At 40.3% G+C, this 24,121-nt stretch overlaps 1 protein-coding gene across 8 annotated transcripts in view; it reads right to left on the bottom strand.

Moving 5' to 3' along the window:
* Positions 1–11,298, bottom strand: part of LOC107216996 (KH domain-containing, RNA-binding, signal transduction-associated protein 2) — a 68,837-nt gene extending 57,539 nt beyond the window's left edge. For 7 of the 8 annotated variants that reach the window (XR_006903486.1, XR_006903487.1, XM_046735043.1 and 4 more), the window contains exon 1: positions 10,952–11,298. Coding sequence is in view for 6 of the 8 variants with exons in the window: in XM_046735043.1 (XP_046590999.1) it covers positions 10,952–11,156 (205 nt within the window). In the remaining 2 variants the exon portion in view is untranslated. The remainder of the gene's footprint in view (positions 1–10,951) is intronic. The other variant, XM_046735039.1, reaches the window with a different exon arrangement.
* Positions 11,299–24,121: the final 12,823 nt, after the last annotated feature.

The following is a 24,121-nucleotide window of genomic DNA, read 5'->3' as shown; positions in this document are numbered from 1 at the left end:
TTATGTAACGTATGTAACAAACGAGGAATTTACAGGGCGTCTGCTGCAATTCAGAATTTAGATTCCAGGACTATTGATCCAAGAGTTTCAGAAACGATTAACCGACAAATTCCAGGACAATAATTCGATTCTCTTATCAATTTTTAAGGACGTGATAAGTTGGTTGTAAGTGTTGATTTGAAGAAATTTATGCAGCAGTTTATTTAATACTATACAGAGTGAATTGCTATCGACTGCACGATCCGTCGTCTGCTAAAATTTGCTTCACAATATACAGAATAAACACTGTCTCTGTGCATGTGACGAAAACCGAATCTGCCCGTAAAATTTTTTCCATATAATGCTACAAATCACGTTTACACATGCACGTAAGTATAACGTATTGTGACTTTATGACGATAAATTTCGTCAAAAAATACCACAGAACAATCGGCTAAGTGCTGACAGATTTGAAACACTACGCACAGCAATTTCATGTCGTTTGGTTTTTTTTTCCGATTCAAAATGTCATCTCAAGCATGCATATTGGTTTGATAGTACTGAAACTTGAAAATTAGTCCGGAAGGGTCCGGTTTACGTCACTCGTACTTGTGCAACGAACACCCTCCTAGCATAGCTACGAAGAGGCGATAACTGGCCCGAATAGGGCCAGCACTGCATTAAAGCATTAAACTGTACGAAACTCGCTGCCATGAACGTATAATAAGCGAGCGAGGTCTGTAATAACGTGTCATGGATATACATGAGTGCGAGATTCCCGCTTATCGATTACACGGAATCAGAAAAATTAACGCAACGACGTTAATCATTGATAATATGAATGTAGATCCGGCAGTTGATAAAAAAAAAAAAAAAAAAAATTGAAGAAAATTTAATTGAAGAAAAAATTGATTGTATTGTTAAAATTCAAAAGGACTGTAGGTACGTCATAATCACTGAAGTCGTGCAGTTGAATTATCGTTTCAAACGGACCAATGGTTGATTAACTTTGGTTCAATGGAAGCGCAGTGTTGGAACGTTACTTTGAATAATCGATATTTCTCGACGGTTATAACGCTCTAGAAAAATATTGCTTCCACGTTATTTTATCGACTCGGAATTTCGACCGATCGATCTTTAACAATAATGTAATTTACAGTGAATGAAATTTAAGTCAAGCTATTCAAAAGCACAAAATGCTCAACTTCAGGCTCAATATAAAAATGTTTAATTTATATGATACAGTATTACTCGTGTTTTCTCATTGTCTCAATAATATTGAAAATACATAAAATAATTGTATATTATCACGTAAAACGTGAGGAATTTTTGTTTGAAAGACAAAAAAAAAAAAAGTAAATAAAAATTGCGCTCGTACGTTATATCGATGGGAAAAAAAAAAAATTGTAAATACCTCGGGGCATCGAGTGGGTAATATTTTTGTAGCCACGCTACGATAACGGTATGTAATAAAATAAAAATATTACATTACTGAACGTGCAGTGACACATATCTGAGAGAATAGAGGATATCCGAGGTGGCTGCACGACTATTCGGATGGACCCGTTTAAAGTAATGCAGTACTCCTACCCTTACCGACCGAGAAAACTCACCTTTTTTTTCGTCCTGTGTTACACAAACAAACGAGCGGAAAGGTTTCAAATTTCGACTGTGCATCGCTCTTTTGTAAAAGCGAAAGTCAGAAAAAATACTCACATCCCAAAAATCGTGAAACAAAAATATGTGGTTTGTTGACTAGTCTCACATTTCCGTTCGTTTGTTTATGTAATATGGGAAGAAAAAGAGTGAGTTTGCTCGGTCGGTTAGGGTAGGACTACTACGCAACCTTTGGTGCACTACGAGGTGACCTAACGATACGAAAATGATGAACACGTCGTGTACCTTATACTCAAACATAATTTCCCCTGATGCAGATTATCACAGATCTGCCACCAGTGTACACGGGAACCGAATGCACACGCTGTGAAAAATTTCGTTTCTCATGGTTACTAGAAAATTCTAGTAAAATGAGCGTCGTTGAAATAACGGTTCGAAGATTATTGAAGTTATACATATAAGAAAATGTGGTTACGAGTAACTATTCAATGTGATCACAGTTGTCGATACTAAATTTTCTAGTTATTGTAACGTTAAATTTGTTCGTTCGGTCAACTGAATTTTATCAGTTAAAAAATAAGGCGTTGAGATTGATCAATCACTGTTAAAATAATTACCTAAATCGCTATAGAAACAGAAAAAAAAAATAAATAAATAAACTACGAGTAGCCATAATGAAAAATAACACGAGAAGTGAAAAAACCCGAATTGATTGTAATTTAAAAAAATACAAATTCATATTTAATGAAATTTTTCACAAGACTTTTCAATTGTTTGTCTCGTTTTTAGTTTCTAAACCAAAGAATGTGTGAGAAAAAATTTGACGCCGATCTATCGAGTCTATCAAATTATTGAGGAATAAAATCAAACCCCTGGGGCAAAAAATTTACATCTCGGTAAAAAACGTTTTTTTTTTGTAATATATGATCCTTAGAATTAAAATAAAAAATTGCCGATGGTGAAAGTCAGAGCTAGGTCAGTTTGGGTCGGAATGCCTCATACACACCAGACTTTCTCGGTGCGTATATAATGCCGCGTCTAAACTCAGGTTTCGTCGCAAAAGCAGATTGCGTAATCCTTGTACCTAAGTACGAAATATTTACCAATTCGCAGGAAAATAGGCCTACGCAATGCTTCTCCTCTTATACCTTTTGATAATTTCGTTACCGAACCACCATCCCTACAGTAGCTGTTACGCGAGTGTTTTGGGAAGGGTACGACGTCAGTTGATAATTTACACTTCATAATCGTGTGACATCAGCGAAACGATTGTTAATTTGTTACCGAATTCAAACACGTACATCGTTACATAAACAAATATTGTCCGTCATTTATACACACACACATATATATGTCGCACGTCCGTCGCAATTATTGCGAATTACGCAAGTGCAGATCACCAAATTTCTCCGTAAGTGCGGAGAATCTCTGTGTAAATCTATCGATCGGTTAAGTTTACGTAATTGTCATCGTAATCCAACCCTATCATCAATTTACACAACACTGCAGTTCCCTCTTTTCTATTTACTTGTTGGCCAACTTTTTGCACTTGCAACGACTTTATTTTATTTCGCAAACTACATTTTACCACTTAAATGTTATTCCAGGTGTACTAGGCTCTTTTTCTTACGATATACTAGCGCGTATCACGAAGCGGTCGGCGAACCGAGAAATTCATGCAGCGTAGATCAAAGTGCAAATTATAATTATTATATGTATACGTAAATATATATATACATATATATATTTATATATAAATATGTATACGCTCGCTTGCATTATAAATACGCGACTGCCGTAGATGCATTTATGCAGCACTACTCGTGCAACCCCGGAAAATTAAAATGGATTTTGAAACATGAGTCGAGCCTGGAGCGGTTCGAGAGGTGAAATTACCCATTTTCTCGATAATTATTACAGTACTAGAGTGTAAGAAGCCTTGCTCGCAAAAACTTGTATATATGTATCATGTATATGTACCACAAAGTGCAACACAAATATACGCTAAATAAAACTCATTGATTCGCTTCGCATAAAGAAAGTGTTATACTTATTACAGAATCTATGATATTATTTTATTCCTCAATTTCGATTAAAAAAATAGATCGTTTCGGTCAAATTCGTTTATACGCGACTTGTAATTCTCGTTCTTCCACGTTTTATACGTCCGTTTTATTTTTTTAACCTGATTATTTTCTTCGGGAGAAATTCGAATGTTTCGTTATTTAGTTTCACGTAATTTCTACGCATCTTTTTTCTACTACTTCTTCAAGCGTAGGGTAGGTTTGTATGTTACACTAGTAGTAAAATTGATTACCACATATACGCGTGATTTAAACTCGATTAATGTCATTTACTAGAAGTATAAAAGCGTTCAATAAAACCGCATCACATATTCCGAAACACGTTACGCGTCCAAACATGAAAGAGCAGAATGTAAGTACCTACTTAAGTACCTCAACTTGAAAGCAGTAATTAGTGGAGTACGCAGTAATAACTGGAAGTGGAAAAGAGAAAAAGATGACGAGAGAAGATCGCGAACAGAGCAACAAAGAGGAACCATTTTTACAACGGTGTTCCAAAATTCCAATTTTATCGCAATCATGACGACGCGTTGAAAAATCTGCGATGAATATAAAATTGCCTGGTGGTAGAAAATTGATGAAGATTAAGGAAGACACCGCTACGATGAACGGGAAGTTAGAAAATGCGGTGTGAAAATCGTGTGCGGTAAAAAAGCGATGGTATAGATTTAAAAAAATAAATAAATAAAAAACAAAAACAGATCACGAAGCGGAAATGGATACACCTGCAGTCGTTCGAAGGAGAGAAAATTTAATTTCCTGCACATCTTGATAAAGTTCTGTAAACAGGAAAAGGAAGGGCCGTGTAGGTACAAGATGTATCTACATTGCACCGCGTCGTATCCGGCAAAGATCGCAGATTGCGGGAGACGAGATAGCGGTCTGTTAAGTAGAAGGAGAAGAAGAAGAAGCGGCGGAGGAGGAAAAAGGAAGAAAAAGAAAAAAAGTGAAACAGATCGATAAATACATCCATATGTACGCCCGTACAGAGATTATACGTCCAAAACCCTGCCTGCAGTCTTTTATTCCTCGGTCTTTCGAGTATCTTTGTTGAACCGATTCCCATTTCCTCGGAATGGTCTACAATCGTCTTTTCATCTTATTCTTATTCCTCGTCTTATTCGTCTTCTATACTCGGTTGCTTTGCTACTTTTCTCACGTACGCACACCAAAGGCAAATGTACATGTATCGCATAAAGAAGAGACCTGCATGTCCAACTCAGCTGCCGCGTATTTCGTCGGGCGAATTATTGGCCGCCTATAACGATTGCGTTTGTATTAAAGTAGGGCTGGAGTACCCGTGTAACCTACTTGATCAGGATAAGGAAGGGATGAATAACCTTGTCGTTAAACCTGACGAATGGAGGAACGTTTCGTTCGCACGGACCATTGCAGGATCACATCTTCGTCTTCGTTTGCCCCCCCAAAGGAAAAGGTCGCGAGTCGCTGATCGTCCGTGTCTCCGAATCAAGAAACCCTTTTCCCTTGGGGGGGATTCATAGTCGCTTTTGGCCCGTCTACTCACAATGTACAGTCTTCGACTCCAGATTAACGAGTCTCTTTCGCCCCTCTTCGCGCCTGACTGATTTTACAGAATTATCTACAAGAATCCTCCTTAAAAGAACATCGAGAGAAGAAAAAAAAAAATAATAATCATAGAACCCGTTCCGATACACGAATTAAATAACAGTCGTACCAACATTTGTTTTCAGGTTCTCTTCTGTTGTACGGGAAATCCAACGCACAACGTGCGAATATTTGGAATGAAAAACAGGTTTTTTTACTAATTGATTTATCACTGCAATCTTTATAAGATATACATGGGACTTTCCACGTCAACTTAGTAAACGGTCGATCACGATATTTTTTAATTTACGACCCTTGAAGAGCTTCCAAGAATTTTCTTCAAATTTTTTGAATCACTTGTCTTTACTCTACGATGAAACATTTTCACCCAAGATTTCAGAATGGGAACTAATTTTTTTATCAATTTTTTTATTTTCCTTATCATTTTTTCTATTATCATGCCTATTGAAAATCTATTTGAAAAATTTTAAACAAATTTTGAGTGTATTTTACAACCAGAGAAGCAAATAAAAACAATTAGTAATCAAATCGGAGATACGGTATGTATCATAACGGATCTTCAACAGGTACGAAAACAGAAAAAAAAAAAAAAAAAAAAAAACTATTCATAAAATAGAAAAGGGATTTTAAAAATAATATAGAAAAACGAGGACTCACTCTGAATCTTGGATGAAAATGTTTCATTTCGGAAACCAAATGTTTTTTTCTCTTGTTTCATGAAAATCAATTTGGGTATTTTTGACACGAGTTTTCAAAACATCACATGGTTAAAACGACTGATTCAAAGAATTTGAAAAAAATTTTGAAAACTTTTCAGGCGCCGTACTAACGTAGAAGAAATCCTTGGTGAAATTAAAAAATGTCATAGTCAACCGTTTACTGAGTTGGCGTGGAAAGTCCCATATGCATATACATACAACCACATTTCTAGAGTACAGACATGATGTGAATTTTCATAACTCATGTGTACCTAATAATCGGTTGGTTAATTATTCGCAAGATCTTCTTCAAGAAACTTAGATTGCGTCCGTGGTATTTGCAAGCAAACCGCATGGGTTCATCCCCCTCCACCCCTTGTCATATTGACAATTAGACCTGGGCTTATACAAGCTTACGTGCAAAAGCTTTGGGCAGCGAGGACTCGGTTGCGGTGAAATCCTCAGATTCAATGTGACATTTACACGTTGCGTTAAGGCTTATATATATATATATAACTATTATTATCAGGATGCCGCAGCCGTCCGATTCGATGTGTCGATTTAATATACGACGAAAGCGCGGTGTACCGTGTTTTAATCAATAATTCAAATACTTCCAAGGAGGATGCGAAAAAGTCAAAATCAGCTGGCCGTGATCTTGACTATAATCTGCGAGATCTCAGCAAGCCGTGCAGTAATCGATGGGTAAAATTGACCGTATCAACAATAAGTGAGTAACGTTGACAAATTGAAATATGTACTCTGATTGATAGGAGGTACTTGTTTTACTGCCGATAAATTCATATTCACCAAAGCCTACCGGAAGTTCAAATGACAGAAATTCACTCCGCTAATCATTTGGGACATAAAATCACCACTTTGTTTCACATTCAATATTGATATCATAATAATTTCCTCTTCGATCATCGTAAAAGCATCGACATATATGTATACATATACAGGAATGTAAAATGTTGAACCTGCTGTCACATCACGCATTAATTCGATACGTATCGAATCTCGAAGTAGAAGAGTGAAAAAAAAATGCATAATATATGATATAATATCTATTCCAGTATTTTATTACCTGGACCAGTTACAACGTAAGCTTTTGAGAAAGAATTGAGACGAAATGCGTTAACGATACAATGTCGCCAATTTTGGAAATGAAAATATAAAGTAACCGGTGTGTGTGGGTCTGTGTAAAAAAAAAAAAAAAAAAAAAAAAAGGGAAAGTGAAACCAAGCGAAACAAATAAAAATAACAAAACCCAGTTACTTAGAGTGCATCTCATCCAGCGTCAGGCTTAAAAAAGCCCGTTGAATTTTCCTATGGCGGCCATTTCCAGAATTATTACAGTTGGTGGGGTAGTATTTTCAGAATTAACACATTAACAATTGTTTTCCTTCATTAGTGAAGAGTAATTCTCGTAACAATTATCAAAGGGTTAGGCCTCCCCTAAGCGAGGCTGCGCCGCGCCGCGCGGATTATAATGGAAACTTTTTGCAGGTACCGATGATGATAATGGTGATGATGATGGTGATGATGATGATGACTGTTGGCTCCACGGTAATAGGAAGCTATAGAAATTTACGACACGACTGCGTGCGGGCAGTTAGATTGGAGCGAAAAGGATGAAAAAAAAATAAATATAAAATAGATATAAACAAATACAATTATTGGATGATATCGAACAAGTGAAAAGCCCAAAGTTATTACGATACTGTTTCTGGCGTTCCATCGCGGGACGGATTTCCGCCGCCAGAGTTCAAAATTGTGACATAAAGAATATTCTTTCGCAAGGATATCATATTTTTCCGTTACATATTGTTCCTTTTTTTCGATTTTTTATTTTTTTTTTATTTTTTCGCTTTTCACGCAGTCTAATCCGTATAAGTATATAAGAGAAAGGGGGAAAAAACAAATACGTGTCACCCACATCTCATCTCTCAGTTTCGTAATTTCAGAGAATAACACAACCGTCGCCGGGATAATGCGTGTTTGTGTGTGTGTGTGTGTGTGTGTGTGTGTACGTAATAATGTTATGTAAAAGTGATGCACATACACCTTACATACGTATATACATTTATGTATATGTGTTACTATATATATATATATACGTGTAATAATAAAAGTAGCAAGAAGAGAGTTTATTCTTCTGCTTGCTCGTGCAAACGAAGGCAAGAGGAGGAAGACACGACAGAATTTACCATATAAACAGTGTCATTCTCCGGCCTCGTCTCGACGTCCTCGTGCAGTATAAGCCCTTTTAAATACACTTAATTCAGCGTTATAATTCGGACGTATAAGCACAATTCACGTACGTTACGTGTTGCGTATGTACTCATATCTAAGCATAAGGCTTTCCCATGACTTGCTTGCTTCGTATATTTAAAAAAAAAAGGCAGCGTGTGCACAGCGGCGGCTCTTGAATTCTCGCGTGCTTCTTGAACTTTGGCGAATTGGGCGGAAGTCAGAGAATTATACTGCAAAGGTGAAAGGAAATACGGAAATTCGCAGAGAAAAATTTACCCGTTACTATGTATCACTAGATTACGGATGCAATTACCAAGTTTTTGTCAAACCTGACGTTATTTTACGAATACAAATAAAAAAAAAAATTGTTTTTCATTGATTCATTATTACGCGATACCTATTTGCAACGATGGAAATAAGATTTTTTAGGATTCAAGACATGGATTCGAGATAATATTATATAATAAGCTGTATGTACGTGCATGAAGTGTGTTACTGTAAAAAGTATACGAGTCGCGGCATTTCGATGGGCCTATTTTGAAATTGAAATTTTTTTGTCTTAGCCATTTTTTACGGGCTGCATTAATTTGACTAAATTTTCTTAGCTATAAGGTATGGCAAAAGAGAGAGAAGAAAAATGTTTAATCACACGAAGAAGTTGCGCCTCTCCTCCTCCTCCTCGTCGTTTGCGTGCTCGGCGAAACAAACTCATGACTAAAACATTGGCCCTGTACATAATACGTATATATATATGTATACACGTAGGGCGTAGAAATTGAACCGAATTCAATGGGAAAAAATCGTGGTAGAAAAAAGATACCTAATATAATAACGATGACGATAAAACTTTGGGTAGATGTGTAAAAAAGAAAAACGTATGGAGCAAAGTCGCATATTTGCATATTTTTAACCCTAATGCAACTTTATTTTCATGACGTTGAAGTTAGAAACGTTACTTTAACGATGCATGTTCAGGAAAATCATTAGTTCGCACCCTTAGGTTTGTCTGAAATTCAACTAGGATATCGTAACAAAGAAAAGATGTTCATATTTTAGAAAACCAACTCCTTGAAAGTCGTTCTCAAATTGTACAACGATTCATTCCATGCCGTTTCGTTACTTTAACGTTACCAACTTCAGCCTTGTTTATTTTCAGGCCGTGAGAATACTAAAATTTCAATTGCAATCGCGTCTCGAGCTTTATAGCGATCGGATCGAACCTCACGATGACGCACGGTGAAATTATCTAACCGATAGGAAAACAAGTAATTGTCATGCAGCAAACCGCTCTTCAATCACTCTATCGTCAATCAGTTTTCTATACAACCGCAATGCAATAATTTCCAATTACGGATAGGAATTTATTGCACAGTTCGAAAAATAGCCAAAAACTGTGAGAATAACACGTAACTGTAATTGTCACGTTTACCGATTACGTGAATGTAATTACCGTGTATTATTATACGGGTCGTGACGATTTTTGGATCATTAAGCAGCTAGCTCCGAAATTGGAAATTAAATACACGCAACAACGACACGGATGTAATTAACATTATTATTATTACTTTTTCTATATTTCTTTCTCCGACTCTTTCAACTACCTAGTCTGCTGGTAGATATTTACTTTTCTACCTGTAAGTCGGCCTTGCCCGTGTGTAAATTTAATAAATAAATAAATAAGTAAACATTATACGAAGCGCCTCCGGGGTTTTTGCAATTTCATGGTATCGCTGCGAAACATTAATTTTCTACTTACGACTATACTGCGTTGATAATTAATTAATCTACTCTCTGAATCATTGAACTACTTCATTGACTCGATGGCATCGTGGAAATAGACAAACAGGTCTGTTATAATATATGAGGCTACAAGAATATATTCTTGAATATTTTATACTGCGCCTGCAAGCACGTAAAATTGTTTGTATCGTAGAATTTGGAACAGCAATTAATTCTTTTTGTAGTAAAGGTAAATAAATCTCTCGTAAGTTTTACGCACAATGTGCACGAATTTTTCGGAGATGGAAAGATTTTTGTTCATGGATGAAAGCACAACTTCAGAGACGACGTTTTCGTATTATATCACTAAATGGAGTCTGTCCGTCGATGAATTACTTCGCCACGAGGTTTAAATCAATAAATTTAACGCAACGCGACGCATTTCCAGTCAAATCCTTTATTATTTGGTCGTACTTTCAGGAGGGAGTGAAATTGATCGACCCACCAATGATTACAAATTAAACCGTATAATTTCATGAACTCTCCTAACGAAACCCCGGAGAGTTTATTCTATCCTATAAAAACATACGGAATGAATTTTGTACAAACGTTTCGTCAAATGACTAACTTTCCTGAAATCAACCGACGATCAGAAAAAACTGTAAGCAAATTTTTAACATCAAACTTCTTCGCGGATTAAAAATGCGAATAATAATTAAAGGGAACGAAACGGACCTGGGACGTATCCCTCCGATGGTAAGCCAGGGTCCGTCCTTACCCTCGACGAGGATTCAAACAACAGGACAAAAAGGGCGAATGAACGAATTCTCGCAGTGAGGCGAATAAGGCCAGGATTTGTGTACATACACACATAGGCGTGCATACATTCGGCTGACAAGATGGCGGCAGCGGCGGATGTATCAACCGTGCGAAAAACATCGATTCGACAATGCCCGGCAGGCGCGAGGTCCGAGGGTTCGTAAAAATCGCAGAGGGTGTTTCGAGACTGACCTTGATCGATGAGTCGATGGGCGTTGGGCCACTTGGATCCATCGAGCTCCAACTTCTCCTGCAGCAGCTCCCTGACGTATTCCCCGGCCTTGTCGGCCTGATGGTCCTTCTCCTCGCGCTCCTTCTCGAGCGGTATCCTCGGCTTGCTCTCGCTGCTGTCCTCCCGCTGATACTTATATTCACCATTGCTCGATCTGTCGGCCATTATTACAGATATTTTACTTATTTTGTCGGCTTTTCGGGACAGTTTAAACGCGATAATACGGCGATATTGCCAGGGACGCACGGCGCGGTGATACGGGTGACGAACTGTGTGGACGGCACAATGGCGGACAGCGCCGAACGCGATGCGCAACGGCACGAATCGAGCTTTGTCACGCCGCCGCTCGGGGCGCCACAATCGACGCACGCCGATGCCGAGAGCAACAACGGCTGTCCGATACTCGGCCTCCCCCTCCAACACGGACGCCACGCCGCGACGTCTGACTCCTCGATCCTCTCGATGTGTTTCAAGCACGCGTCGAGTGCTGATAAAAGCGGAGGCCCGTGAGATGCAACTTTTTATTTTCGCTTGAGATAGTACGCGTTTGTTTTTTTCCTTTAGGTATTTTTGGTTACGTGGAATTGAAATACAGCGCTGGTATTTTTACAGCACGTCGAGAGTTATTTTTATGCATGATATGCGTGTCGATAGATTTTTTAAGAATTTTTATTAAAGAATAAAATATGGTGAATATAGAAGCGAATGTTTTTTTAAACTTACCAATCAGCTGCGACTTTTATTGTTTATTTGCGTAATAGGGGAGAAATTCGGAAAATTAAGGTAAAGGGGATGTAAGGGTGCTAAAATTTGAATAAAAATAAAAGACTGTAGGTTTATTTAAGTCTGCAGGGGTGAATCGAACTGCGATGGAATACCTCGTGCCCGACCCATCCGTACACACGCACTTAGATTTAATTGAAATAACGTGGTTACGAAATGAAAAAAAAATAGCCCTGCGAGTCGTACGTGGAGACGATATTATTATACACTCCGAAAAAAGATTCAGTTTTGAGAGTCAACATTATGTTACCGTAAGTTAATTTTGGGGTCAGTATAAGTCGGTACAAGTGAAAAAAAAATCGTACCAATGCAACCACAAAAATTAATAGAAATATTTCCAACGCAAATGAAGATACTTTTCAGTTTGTCTGTAGGAAAAAGTTTGGTTGCGATTGCAAAATCAAATCCACAAAGTGGAATCATTATGTGAAGTTTGCGAAATGATTTTACACAATATTTTAGCTAATGAAAGAAATTATTTTTAGAAAGTCATTCATGTTACACGAATTAAATGCAAAACCAAACATCGACAAAGGACAATGCGATGTTTAACATAATCATATCGTTTCATTGCGATGGCCAATCAACGACGCTTAAGATTTTGAAAATCATGTATGTAAACCTTTAACCGGAGACCGCTTCGTTATTTTGATAATACCATGAAACAAGTATTATTTGATCAAGTTCGCCAGATCAATATCGATGTTTCGCAAATAAATTTATATCTCATTCAGTTATAATTCTTTGCGATCTCAAAAGAATTAATTCTTCGCAACGAAATCCCATGTCAGCTCTAAAAATTTTCCACAAAACAAGCTTATGAATTGATTTTCTTGTATTATATCTCGGTATAAATCCAGTGCAAAGCTGTACAGCAAATGTCTCGGTAACACAAATCACGCGTATTTACACTGTAACCACAGTAATATACGAGTATAGCGGAATCGCAGTGTCCGCGGAGAAGTGAACTGATCACGTCGATGAAAAACATGACAACGAGTGTGCCGACAGGCATAAATTACAAAACTCTCAATCATCTTGCCCGCAGACTGATAAATAGACTCAGTCGTGCCTCAGAGCTTTCGAGTTTGTGTAGCACGGCAACTGCGCGTAGGTGGGCTTACTTATGCACGTGACTACCAACCTCGTCGAAGTACCGCCGGGTTCTTGATAATTTGACGGCTCGGATATCGAGCGACTTTCAACAAGCTTGCAGGACCGCTTCGGAGAAAGCCATTTTTGGGCACGTGACCCCCGATACTAATGCCCTTAGAGTAGTGAGTAAGAGGAATTGCGGAAGCTCGATCGAAAGCTCAAAGTCCCGAAAAGTAAATTTGACTTTACGTGCTTCCCAAAAGCACGTAATGACATGTTTAAGACTAAATACACCACCCACGCGTCTATTCGTTTATTATCACAACCCAGAATAGTCGTAAAAAATGTCTTGTCTCTCAAGCTCCATTGTTTTCTCAACGCTTCTCTGATCGAGATGGCAATGCTCTGTCAGACACTTCGGCACTTCGAAATTCCTGACCCTTCGTTTTGCTCTTTTCATTCGGCACTTCTCTCGGCTATCGTTTCAGGAAAATATCCCTCATTATCGTACCGACTCGGTGGATGAGTAACTTAGGCATACAAATTTCTGGTCCCTTTTCAATCATCACCCAGGCGTGAAAGTGAACGGACTCTTTTTTCGTACCAAAAGCAAACTAGCCGGAGGCCCAAAGCATCGATGAAGACTGCTGTACCAACGTTTCTAGAGTAGAATTGTGCTAATTCATCCGCGCATTCATTCGCCTGTGAAGTACGATGTTCAAAGTAAACGACGAGTGAGAGCTTGGAAAAAAATGTCGCGTATCGTGTCTCGGTTATCTCCGGTTTATCGTCGAGAAGTAGAGTGGGGATGGTTTAAGTTGCAAACTTATTGTTAGCTTCTAGGTTCAGGTTTCGTCATGACAAACCTTCGCCTGCGCCGCGACGTGCAGTCTCCCTTCTCTCATAGCTTATCGGGCTAATTACTTCGGCGAATGAGTGTCCGCCTCGTCCGCCATGTTGATACATATTCTACCTGCAGAGTTGTAACGAACGCCCAGATCCACGAAATGTACTTCATGGAAATTACGAGTTTCGATTACGTTGAAAGGTTTCGTCGTAATTCGACTCGGAATGACAGATCAATGCAAAATGTGTATTCGTTGGAACGGGATGGAATGTCAACGAAACACCGAACAGAAATAACGTCTTTTCACCTACCAGTTCCAGTCAAACTCTGTCAAACACTGAAGCGGAGTTATTATTTATTTTGCGAAATTTGAAAGATAATAATATTTCACCGGTACCAAATGTCGATGATATTTTAAATTCCAGTAAATTGGTCGGTCAACTACACTTCGTGAGAAACTTTTTTTCGAGAATCCCAGCCAAAACCCCGTTGATTCTGATAATTGCAGAGTGAATAACCGTATATCGGACATCAATGTGTATTTTTTTTTTCTTTTCATCTGTATCAAATCAAAATGTGCGAGGAGAGAAAAAAACACGCAGTATTTCAGGCAATCCAATGACGGTCGTGAATAACAATTACTCAAACGTTGCGGTTCGATGGGATGTAAAACAGAAATCATGACTGCGATATCGCAGCATGTGCGTGGAATACGTTGCACGAACAATCCGTGAAAAAACGCATGGCTTATTATTGAAAAATATTCGACAATTCTCCCTCCCGTCCAATTAGTATCGTCGGTTAATTGGTAGTGTTTAATTTTATCCCGTTTCTCGGTATCGGTTAACAGCTGCAGAGTCAACTCTCGACTAATCCACGGGGCACGAAAGCTTAATTAAATATCAACCTTCGGTAGGTACTTACGTGAGGTTTTTAGTGCATCAACACCTGCAGCTGCAGTAAACGTCAATGTGTGGCAAAGTTTCAGTGTCCTCGCAGGTAAGAGCAGAAGCAGCAGCCCTTGGGAGTGTAAAATCTTGCTCAAGTTCGAATCTGCAATTGGACCGAGGAAGAGGGAATGATTCGGCAGGCTGTGCTGGTTAAAGACTGATCGCCGATGCCGATACTGAATCATGGAAGCGTCAGGCTGCAGTCGTGCCTTTCGTTCCGCAGGGTGAAATTTCCCGTAAAATAACCGGCGCTCTTTCTTACACCTACATATCGCCTTTTCTACCAGGTAGCTAGTTATAAATTGGATCGGATGCCGCAGTAAATCCGATCCTTGGGCATCCCATTTTCACTTTTAAATTAAATCCATATCCCCCGCCTCACCTCGAACAAATCTTACCGAGATTTGTTACCACATGCGATATTCCCGAGGACATGTCAGAGTTGCGCGAAGATCTTCTTTTTCGTCTCTTATTTTTTTTTCTCTCTCTTCCTCTCGTGTGTCAAATTCTCTGAGTTATTATATCTGCACGTTTTGGTGGACCGCATTTTTCCTATCTCATCTTGAATGATCTCTCTTTTCTTTATTTTAAATTCAATTTCTTGCCTTCGATTTGTTCGTAGAAGATTACAGGGATTTTACCGGAATTGCACCTGGTAGAGGATGACGTTTGCAAATCCTTTATCAGGATTCGCATCGGGATTAAGTTGGGTAAACTTTTCCATACGTAGGTACGCATACATACATATATATATATATATATATATATATATATATATATATATATATATATATATATATACATATATTTCTTGAGAAAATTCGTACAGCAATCTCGGCTTCACGGGGACAGCGAGCTGCACGTACACACACGTCTCTGTAAAGGATATATACCTTATACCTCTTCTCCCGGATAAAATAGAGGATTAGGAGTAAACGCTGGAAGCAGCTGCGGACTAGAGCCTCCCGGGTTATTTCTTCCGGGGAAATATATCCATCTCTTCACTGCCGTAGCGGCATAAGGATGTTGAAAAATGAGTGGATATGAGATATTTCTGCACGTCGCGGCATCCGCGACTCCCCCGCCCCCGCCCCCCGTCGTATACCCCGCATCAAAAATGCTTCAATCACCAATAACGCTCGTCGCAATAGAAAATACGAGGGCTCTTGAAATATAACGCGCAGCTCGTTTTTTATTTTATTTATTTTTTTTTTTCACTACCTACTTTTAACGACCTACGCAACAACGCTCCGACACAATTGCCGTAAACGCCGATAAAACACACCTGACATTTCATTCCGGATCGATCGGTAAATTATTATACGTATTATGTATCTGTATTAAGGGGGTCGGCCACCCTTGACTTTCAAGTCGATTTTGAGTGACCGATGCTCATACAGGAAGGTATGTATAAAATAATCAACGACTGTTTGTACGGCTGGATTTGGAATTTGCAGCGGAGCTCATAACTGAGCGCTGCACTCGTTTTACTCGGAATTACATTTTCAACGCTTATTCGCCCGTGATTTTTATGAAATTTGGTACACGTTCTATCGGGACGAGTAGTCTTCGGGGAACCTAGAATTATTCGCGACAAAACCACACCATGCTCGTTATAAATTAAAATCATGTTGGAATTTGATAAAACTATGAAAAAACGGACCTACTGAATTTATCGAATTTTAGAGCAAACCTTTAATTCATAAATCACAGAATCTAGTTCGGAAATAAATAATTCTATTTTCTGCGAAAACTATGCCATTCAAAGTCGACCACAAAATAATTTAAACTAATCCTCTTTGTTACAGTACTTGCGTTTCTAATTCGGTGCCAAATTCAAATAATTCACGTCGGATGAAAGCGCTTCTCCTAATTTCACTTTCTGACTCTATACCTATTACCTGTGTATGAGCGTACGGTGAATATTGTAGAAAATTCGTACCTGGACTGGTAACGGAAGTGAATATCAGATACCAGGAGAAAAAAAAAAAAAAAAACATAAACAAAAAATAAAGAACAACAATCCAGCGGAACGATACCCTGAGCAACGAGCCAGCATAATTTTTTGGGTCGCTTCTCCGGTTTCGAGTCTTCCGCTTTATCTAACTTGCCGCGGAAAGGAAGACTCGGGCATCACGTGTAGGAGTAAAATACAGGGTTTTCCGCAGTGATGCGAAGCCAAACGGGACGCGGGTTCTGACGTGTATCATCCGGGGTTGCGGACCGCCCAGCGCCGCCTACGAAAGCTCGGAACATGGAATTACCCTGCGGGGCAAGGATTGCTCGCCTCGGGCTTCCCGCTGTTTTCCCCGCGATTCGCGGCCGTCGACAAACTGCAAAACCGCAAACGCGCCGAGCCTCGGAATTCCGAACTCTTTCGCTGTTTCCCGCGTGACGAAGAAATCGCGAATACGAGGGAACGAAAAAAAGGCGTGTAAGAATAAAAATTTGTTATCTGTGCCGCGGGATCCGAGCTTCGCGCTTGTTGCGTCGACTAATTACTCGATCTCGCTGCACGAATGAATTGGTACAAGCAATATGCATCGCCCGTTAAATTGTACAACGAGAACATATATCGCACAAATTGTAGACGACTTAAATTAATTACAATAATTATTCCGGCTAGGTGCCTTCCAGAGAGGCTCTCCGGGCATTTCGAAGGTCTTTGTCGCGTTTACAGCGGTGATAAAAACCGGCGTTTCTCTTACGAAGTTACGCAAGCTCGCCGGCATCTCTCGTCGCAAAATAGCATTAAATTTATGGCCCCAAATAATTTTCCCTGAGCTTCTGCAGATTCAAATTGTCGTTCGCGTATTTGCGCCGACTTCGAATTATTGCATTTAGTTTTTTGTTTTTTGTTTATTCATTGACCAACCGTCATTTTACGTCGAGTGTGTGTTTAGCCCACTTTGCGGAAAATCGACCGCAAGTTTCGGTGATCTGGGAAAGCTGAGTATAAAAAATTGAACCCAACAAATTTTCGGTTTTCCTCGTAATCTAATTAACCGAACCTAATTAGCTCACTCTAACGAACATTATATTTCACGCAGTGTGACGCTCCTGTTTTTTTCCATATTCCATTCAAATTACACGTAAAGGAAATCGGAAAATTTATGAATTTTTTTTTCACGTACACGGCTTGACTTATAAACTATCTAGATACAGATTCTCATATGAAATTCCACGGTCTATAAAAAAGTACTGAGATAGAATTTTCCTAACTCTAACCGATTCAGAGATATTCGCACATGTGACTCAATTTTTATAGGCGAATATCTCGTAGTCGATAAGAGTTGGGAAAATTTTAACTCGGTACTTTGTTTGTGAAGCGTGAAAATTCCTATAAGAATCTGCATTCGGATCGTTTATAAGTCAAGCCGTTAACGAGAAAAAAAAATCAAAGTTTTTCCGTTACTTAAATGGAAAATGGAAAAAACAAAATAGGCACCTTTAAACATCAATATTAAGAGCTCATATTTGAATGAGATATACAGTCTACGATGCTATGCAAAAATTTCGTTGCGCGTTTGAAAAAAATAAAAGTCTTTTTTTGGCACACTCTAATATACATATATTACAATTATAATACGAGTAATATGAACGGATTCACGGATGCAGGAGAGAATAATTCTATAGCAGGTTGTTTCTGACTCGTGATCAGTTCGGTCTTGATTTTTATCGCATTACCCTGATTGCGAGTGAGATTGTGCGAAAAACGGCGAGCATCGCGTTGTTGAATTAAAAGATGTTCCCTCCTGGCAGGGATCGACTAGTTTCCTCCGCCTTTTCCATTCCTCCGAGAAGAGCTGAGAAACAAAAAAATGACAAAGAGTGATCACCAGACGCGGAATCATTCATATCTCATAACTGGCAGGATATTTTCGCGAATAAAACGATTTGAAGAGTGTTCGTAAGGATGGCGGGATTCGATGGCGTATTTTTACGCGATAGTTGGAACGTCGATGGAGCCGAAGATTGCAAAGACAAGGAGTGGTTAGTAAAATTCGTGAATTTTGGTCGGGAAAAAATTAACCTCGCGGTTAAATTAAGAGCGTTTATTTAGTCTAACGAAGAATTTGTGTCACGTCTCACCTTCTTCAGGAATCCTATATGTACATAGAATATACAACATCTACCTCAACCAACGTCGAGAGGGAAGTACTGGGAAAAAATTTTCCTCCTCGCTGGCGCGAGGAAGATATAAAATTAAAAGGACGCCGCGTCAAGAGCCCGTTTTACATCAGGGAAATTAATCCTAGGGAGCGTAAAAATGTCAAGCTTCCGATTCTAACGGGTACACACAAAGTTACCTCGAGCTTCATTCGAACGTCCGATCATGTTCCAGTAATCTATTCGAGTGCTTGAATATCTGTAGGGGTATAGCTTCGAAAATCCTGCATTGATCATTGATGTTTATGAATTTTTCCGCAATTTTAGCATTATTGTTAGATGATCGATCAAAGTCTTTGACGATGCTTGACGTAAATAATACTCGCATGTCAATGTTACCGGATCTAATGCTCAAGTGCAGAAAGTTACCGATTTTCACATTCTATCAGGACTTTACAGAAAATCTTTGAGGGATAGAGAAATGATTTTAATCTGACGAGTCAAGTAAGATTCTGATTATTTTTCAAAATACTCTACTTTTCAGACCGAATGCGTAAACATCAACTGTATTGATGCCTTTTTTAGTTTACTTGCGACGATCGCCAGAGAAAAATAACGATAAAACTTTGATATTTGATTCTGGTAAGATGTCAACGATCTGTAAGTTCTTCAGAAAATAAACTTTCAGGGGCGAGGTTGAAATTTCGAATTTGAAAAGGTTCGAAAGCGCCAAATTCCAAATTTTTTTGTGGCGAAAGTTGAAGTAAAGAAATGAAACTTTGACGAAACATCAAAGTTTCGAATGATCCGAAACCCGACGTTCAAAGTTCCGAAAGGGCATAATTCCGACAAGTCAAATTTCCGAAATTGCGAAAATGAGAGGATTTAAAATTCTGACACATCGAAATTCTGTATGATCGAAGATTTTCTGCTTTGCGAATTTTCTGGCTTGGTGAAATTTCACCACTTTGTTTTGAATTTTCGATATTTTTTATTCGGAATCCCGGTCGTTCTGATTTTCGGTTTTTCTGATTTTTCACACCCACTCGTTGCGTAAACCACGCTGTGTCAGTATATTTCAACTTTCGGAATTTTACTCTATCGAAACTTTATTTTTCCAAACGTTGCATTTCGGAATTTTGAGCCGTCGGGTTTCCGACCATTCGAAACTTTGTTGTCTGGTAACAGTTTGGTTTCTCTTCTTCAAGTTTCGCGATAAAATAATTCGGATTTAGGCTCTTTGGGAACTTTTCAAATTCGGATCTTCAACCCGGCCCCAACTTTCACCATACCGTACGAGCAGCGTAAAGTTACGTGTCAGGGCGAACCTTAAATTCAGCGAAAAGACCGATGGTTTCGACATTCTTCAAAACAGTGATACATTCAGGGTTTGCAATCACAGGGATGACAAAAAACTTGCGACCCACTAACCTGGGCAGGTGTCCCAAAGGAGCAGGCAGCTCTCGTTCTGCGGGGAAGATAAACACGGAAATGGAAAACCGGGCCAGCCTCCCCTAAAAGTTTGATCGCGTTGACCGCTGCGAGCTTTCGGCCAAGCACCGGGTTACCAGACAAGCTCTGCTGCAATATTCACGGCATAATACATACGCGTTGACTAACCCATGACGACGGAATGCAGGCGCACCCTGCAGAGTTCCTCGCACCCATCGCCCGAGGATCCTGAAATCCGACACTCGATCCAACCGTACATCGGTTTTCAGAATGGAAAAAGAAGGTAGCTCGCTCGTTAATCACCGTGGATTTCTCCGATCAATATTTAAACCCAATCGGCAAGGGTATCAGCGGTGAATTTTTCCCTCGCGGCATGTTTCGAAGCCTCGACCTGCAGATTCGAACTCGACTCGACTCGAACCCGTTACCGTTTTATGGGTCCAAACGAACTCCGCCATCCACCTTCTTCCTTCACCGTTCTCTCGCATAGGGTAAGTACACACTTCCGCGTTGCATTCGTGCATACATTCATACTCGGCTTTGTATATACAAATACAATTTCACATGTGTGTACGTGCATGCTGCGTACATAAGTGAACGGGATCGGACTCCCTCGGACTGTTTACGAGGACAAAGGAACCCTTAGCGCTTTAGGACACGGTTCGCCGGAGTTGTTTCCGTTTTTACGGAAGGCCTGCAGGCCTCGATTTTTTGCACGCCTGTACGGGGTTACGTCCGCCATCCACCCCCGTCGATATGCCCGTTTCGATTTTCAATCTTTTCGAACCACCTCATCCGGCTATACACCGGCCTCTTATTATACCCCGGTGAACGTCGTCGGGACGAAAATTTATCCCGTTAAAGTTGCGAACTTGGGATCTTGATCGAAAACATTTCCTCTTGTTGTCCACTGATTATTGAACCGATAAGCAAGATTTTTAAACTTAATCGGAGCATCCGAAGCAACGTAGACTAGAAATCCATGTCCCACTACGATTCAATAATTGTTCGATAATTCGATCAGGGTGTAAGTAGAGAAAAAGTGATCAATGAATGTACTGTTTGAGGAATTAGAATCATTACAGATAGGTATAATAAAACGTGCTGTTTGATTCAGTTATACTTTCAATTTCATATGTAAAAACTCCTCGTTCGCCAGGTGCTGAAAAGTTATGAGTAATTATATATCTTAAAGGGAGCTCTGTAAAGTCGTGAAAAAATTACGCTGCAAGGTCCAAGAAGCTGTACTTAAAAACTCAACTTTCCAATATGTAATTAAAGTGAATGAATTCTTCTCCGCCTCGCCTATGAGAACAAGTTTCTCAGTTCCCCTGCCTTTGCGAAGATTCGTTCTCGACTGGAGATCCACAACGTTCGTAATCCGCGTTGTACCTAAACATCCAGGCCTGAAATCTGACAACCAATTTGACAAAACTGTGCACGATAACTCGGTGCACGTAGACGAAGAAACAGCCGAGGAATTTAGCGTCGTTTGATAATATCCATGCGCTGCACGAAGGCTCGTATATTATGTTCAATATTTCATCGATCCTCGCCATGCGGGTGAGCAACAAGGCGTCTGGCGGGTTGTCCTTCTAAATGTTGTAGCCACTGGAAACCTGCTGCACATTCTCGGTTCCTAGAGGATCTACGGTCGCGGTATGAAAAATTCAGCATCCCTCGTATGCAGACGGACCCAGTTGCGGCCGGAAAGGAACTTCGGTGCAATTCGCTGCGGTGGATGGTTCACGATATCTGGCAAGTTCTCGAACAAGCTATGCTCTTCCTGGATACTCGCCCTCCACGGCTCGAAGGGAGATCGGAGCAGCAGAATGCCATCGAAACGGGGACGAAATCCTCCAAGAAATCGTAGCTGACGAATCCTTCGACGAATGTCAGTCATTCGGTGAGTCGTGTGCAGATGGCATTTGTCGTTGCGAAAGTCATCCAGGCATTTTCAGAAGCGGTTGTCGTGTCACACGGTATCCGAAGGTGGACGTGAACAATTCGATAGTGCTTCTCGAGGTCATCCGACGAGTTCTTCAATCACTTGATACGACGCGTTTTTTTTTTTTTTCGTTCATGCATTCTACATTTTTATCATATACTTACGTCGTGCTCCGCGAGGAAAAACAGCACGCATCACGGATTTTCGTCACGTTCGGTTGTATGATTCTATAAGCCGGAAGTACGAGAATGACATGTGTACAACGTTTATAGAGCTCAGGGTGAAGGTACGTATACGTGTACTTCACTCTCGCAAGGAAGGTATCCCATTGGTCGATCTCTCCGATTTCATTTATTTTGCAATATGTTATAGTAGACTACTAAATATTTACCATTAAACACTTTAAGTGGGTGAAAACGAGCCCCAAATATGGGCACCCAATGGACTGAATTCTTGATGCGTTTGATGAATTTGAACGAAACCAACGCTGCAACGTTTCTGTTTATTGATAAAAAATTACAAAACTATATATCATGCTGCAAAAGAAATCAAATCGGAGAGATGGTCCTGGGATGTGTTACTTGTTAGTCCCGAGCAGAGCGTTTTGAGCTGTTTTCTAGCTTTAAAGACGACCGAATCTCGTCGATACGCGAGACCAAAATAAAGAAGGAAACTGTTCAACATATGTCGGATGGTGCAGAGTGGTTTGGCTGTGGACGAGAATTCGCCCCATTGATTCTCTACTGCAGCTATAGAGAACTGTTGAACTAGCAGCCTCACAATCAGTCCGAGAACCATGGTAGGAATATATGGAGGTCAATGGGCGATCACTCCGTGATCCAGGAGCCGGATTTAACAGGGGTGGCTTCAAGAGCGGAAGAGGACGGAGGCAGTGATTTTTCAAGCTTCCCGTGTAAAGCTCTGCGGCTGTATTATTCAGCGTGTATCATCGAGAGTCAAAGGACGGTACTTGTTTGATCCATGCTACCGAAGCTGCCGAGGGATAATCCCACAAACGGATCGTCCACCTTTTGGGTCTTCGATATCCAGTGATAGTGCAACAAGCCCGTCAATGCGCTTATTACCTTGCTCGTAAGAATCGATAAAGTAGCCGAGCTCCGGACCGGGAAACCAAAGACAGCTGAGCGATAATTTGGAGGTAAAAAAAGTGATCGAGATATTTATCGGCCCGTCACGAGTTTATCCGACTCCCGGAAACAGCTAACCTCAATTTACTTTCGTCCCGGAATTCATGAAGATTGCGGAAGAGAGGGAGGAAATCGGATCGACGAGAGTAATGGGAGCGGCGGAAAAAGGGCAACAAACGAAGGACGGAGAAGGCGGAAAAATAACAATAGCTGGTATTTTCTCTCTATTCATCTTGAGTCGGTGCAAGAACGGTCCGCCGGCGTGATTGCGTCAATTATTTACCCGGAAGTTGATCCGCGCGAACGGCAGGGGTCGCGGGAACAAAGAGCCGCGGATTCGAGACACCGACGGTTCACGTGAGAGGACGGATGCCGGACGCAACCGAGGAAGGAAGGCAGTCATCTTTCCCCTCCCAGACGATGATGATGATTCGTGAAAGGCACGCCACCCTCGCCACTCCACTCCTCCGTTACGCCATGCGGCAGCTGTTGTAAATTTCACTCCTTGGTGAGCTTAAAAATTACATTCGTGTCTTGTCGCAGCGGCGTTCACGACCGTCCCGCGAGAGTAGGCCTCCTCTGACGAACGACCTGCACGGCACGTAACCGTCTTAGACCATGTAAAATTCATCCACCAGGTGAACATGCGGTGCCTCTCCCTCTGCTACGAATGACATTCGCGTCATTCGCGTCACCGCGCCCGTTTTTTCACCTATCATCAACGTCGTCCAACCCCGATGAAAATCCGCGAATCCATTCGACGAAGTTCTGAGACTCATCCGAGAGTGTTGCTTGCT

The sequence above is a fragment of the Neodiprion lecontei genome, chromosome 3, assembly GCF_021901455.1.
Source record: "Neodiprion lecontei isolate iyNeoLeco1 chromosome 3, iyNeoLeco1.1, whole genome shotgun sequence".
NCBI lineage: Eukaryota > Metazoa > Arthropoda > Insecta > Hymenoptera > Diprionidae > Neodiprion > Neodiprion lecontei.
This window is presented reverse-complemented; position numbering and strand designations above follow the sequence as displayed.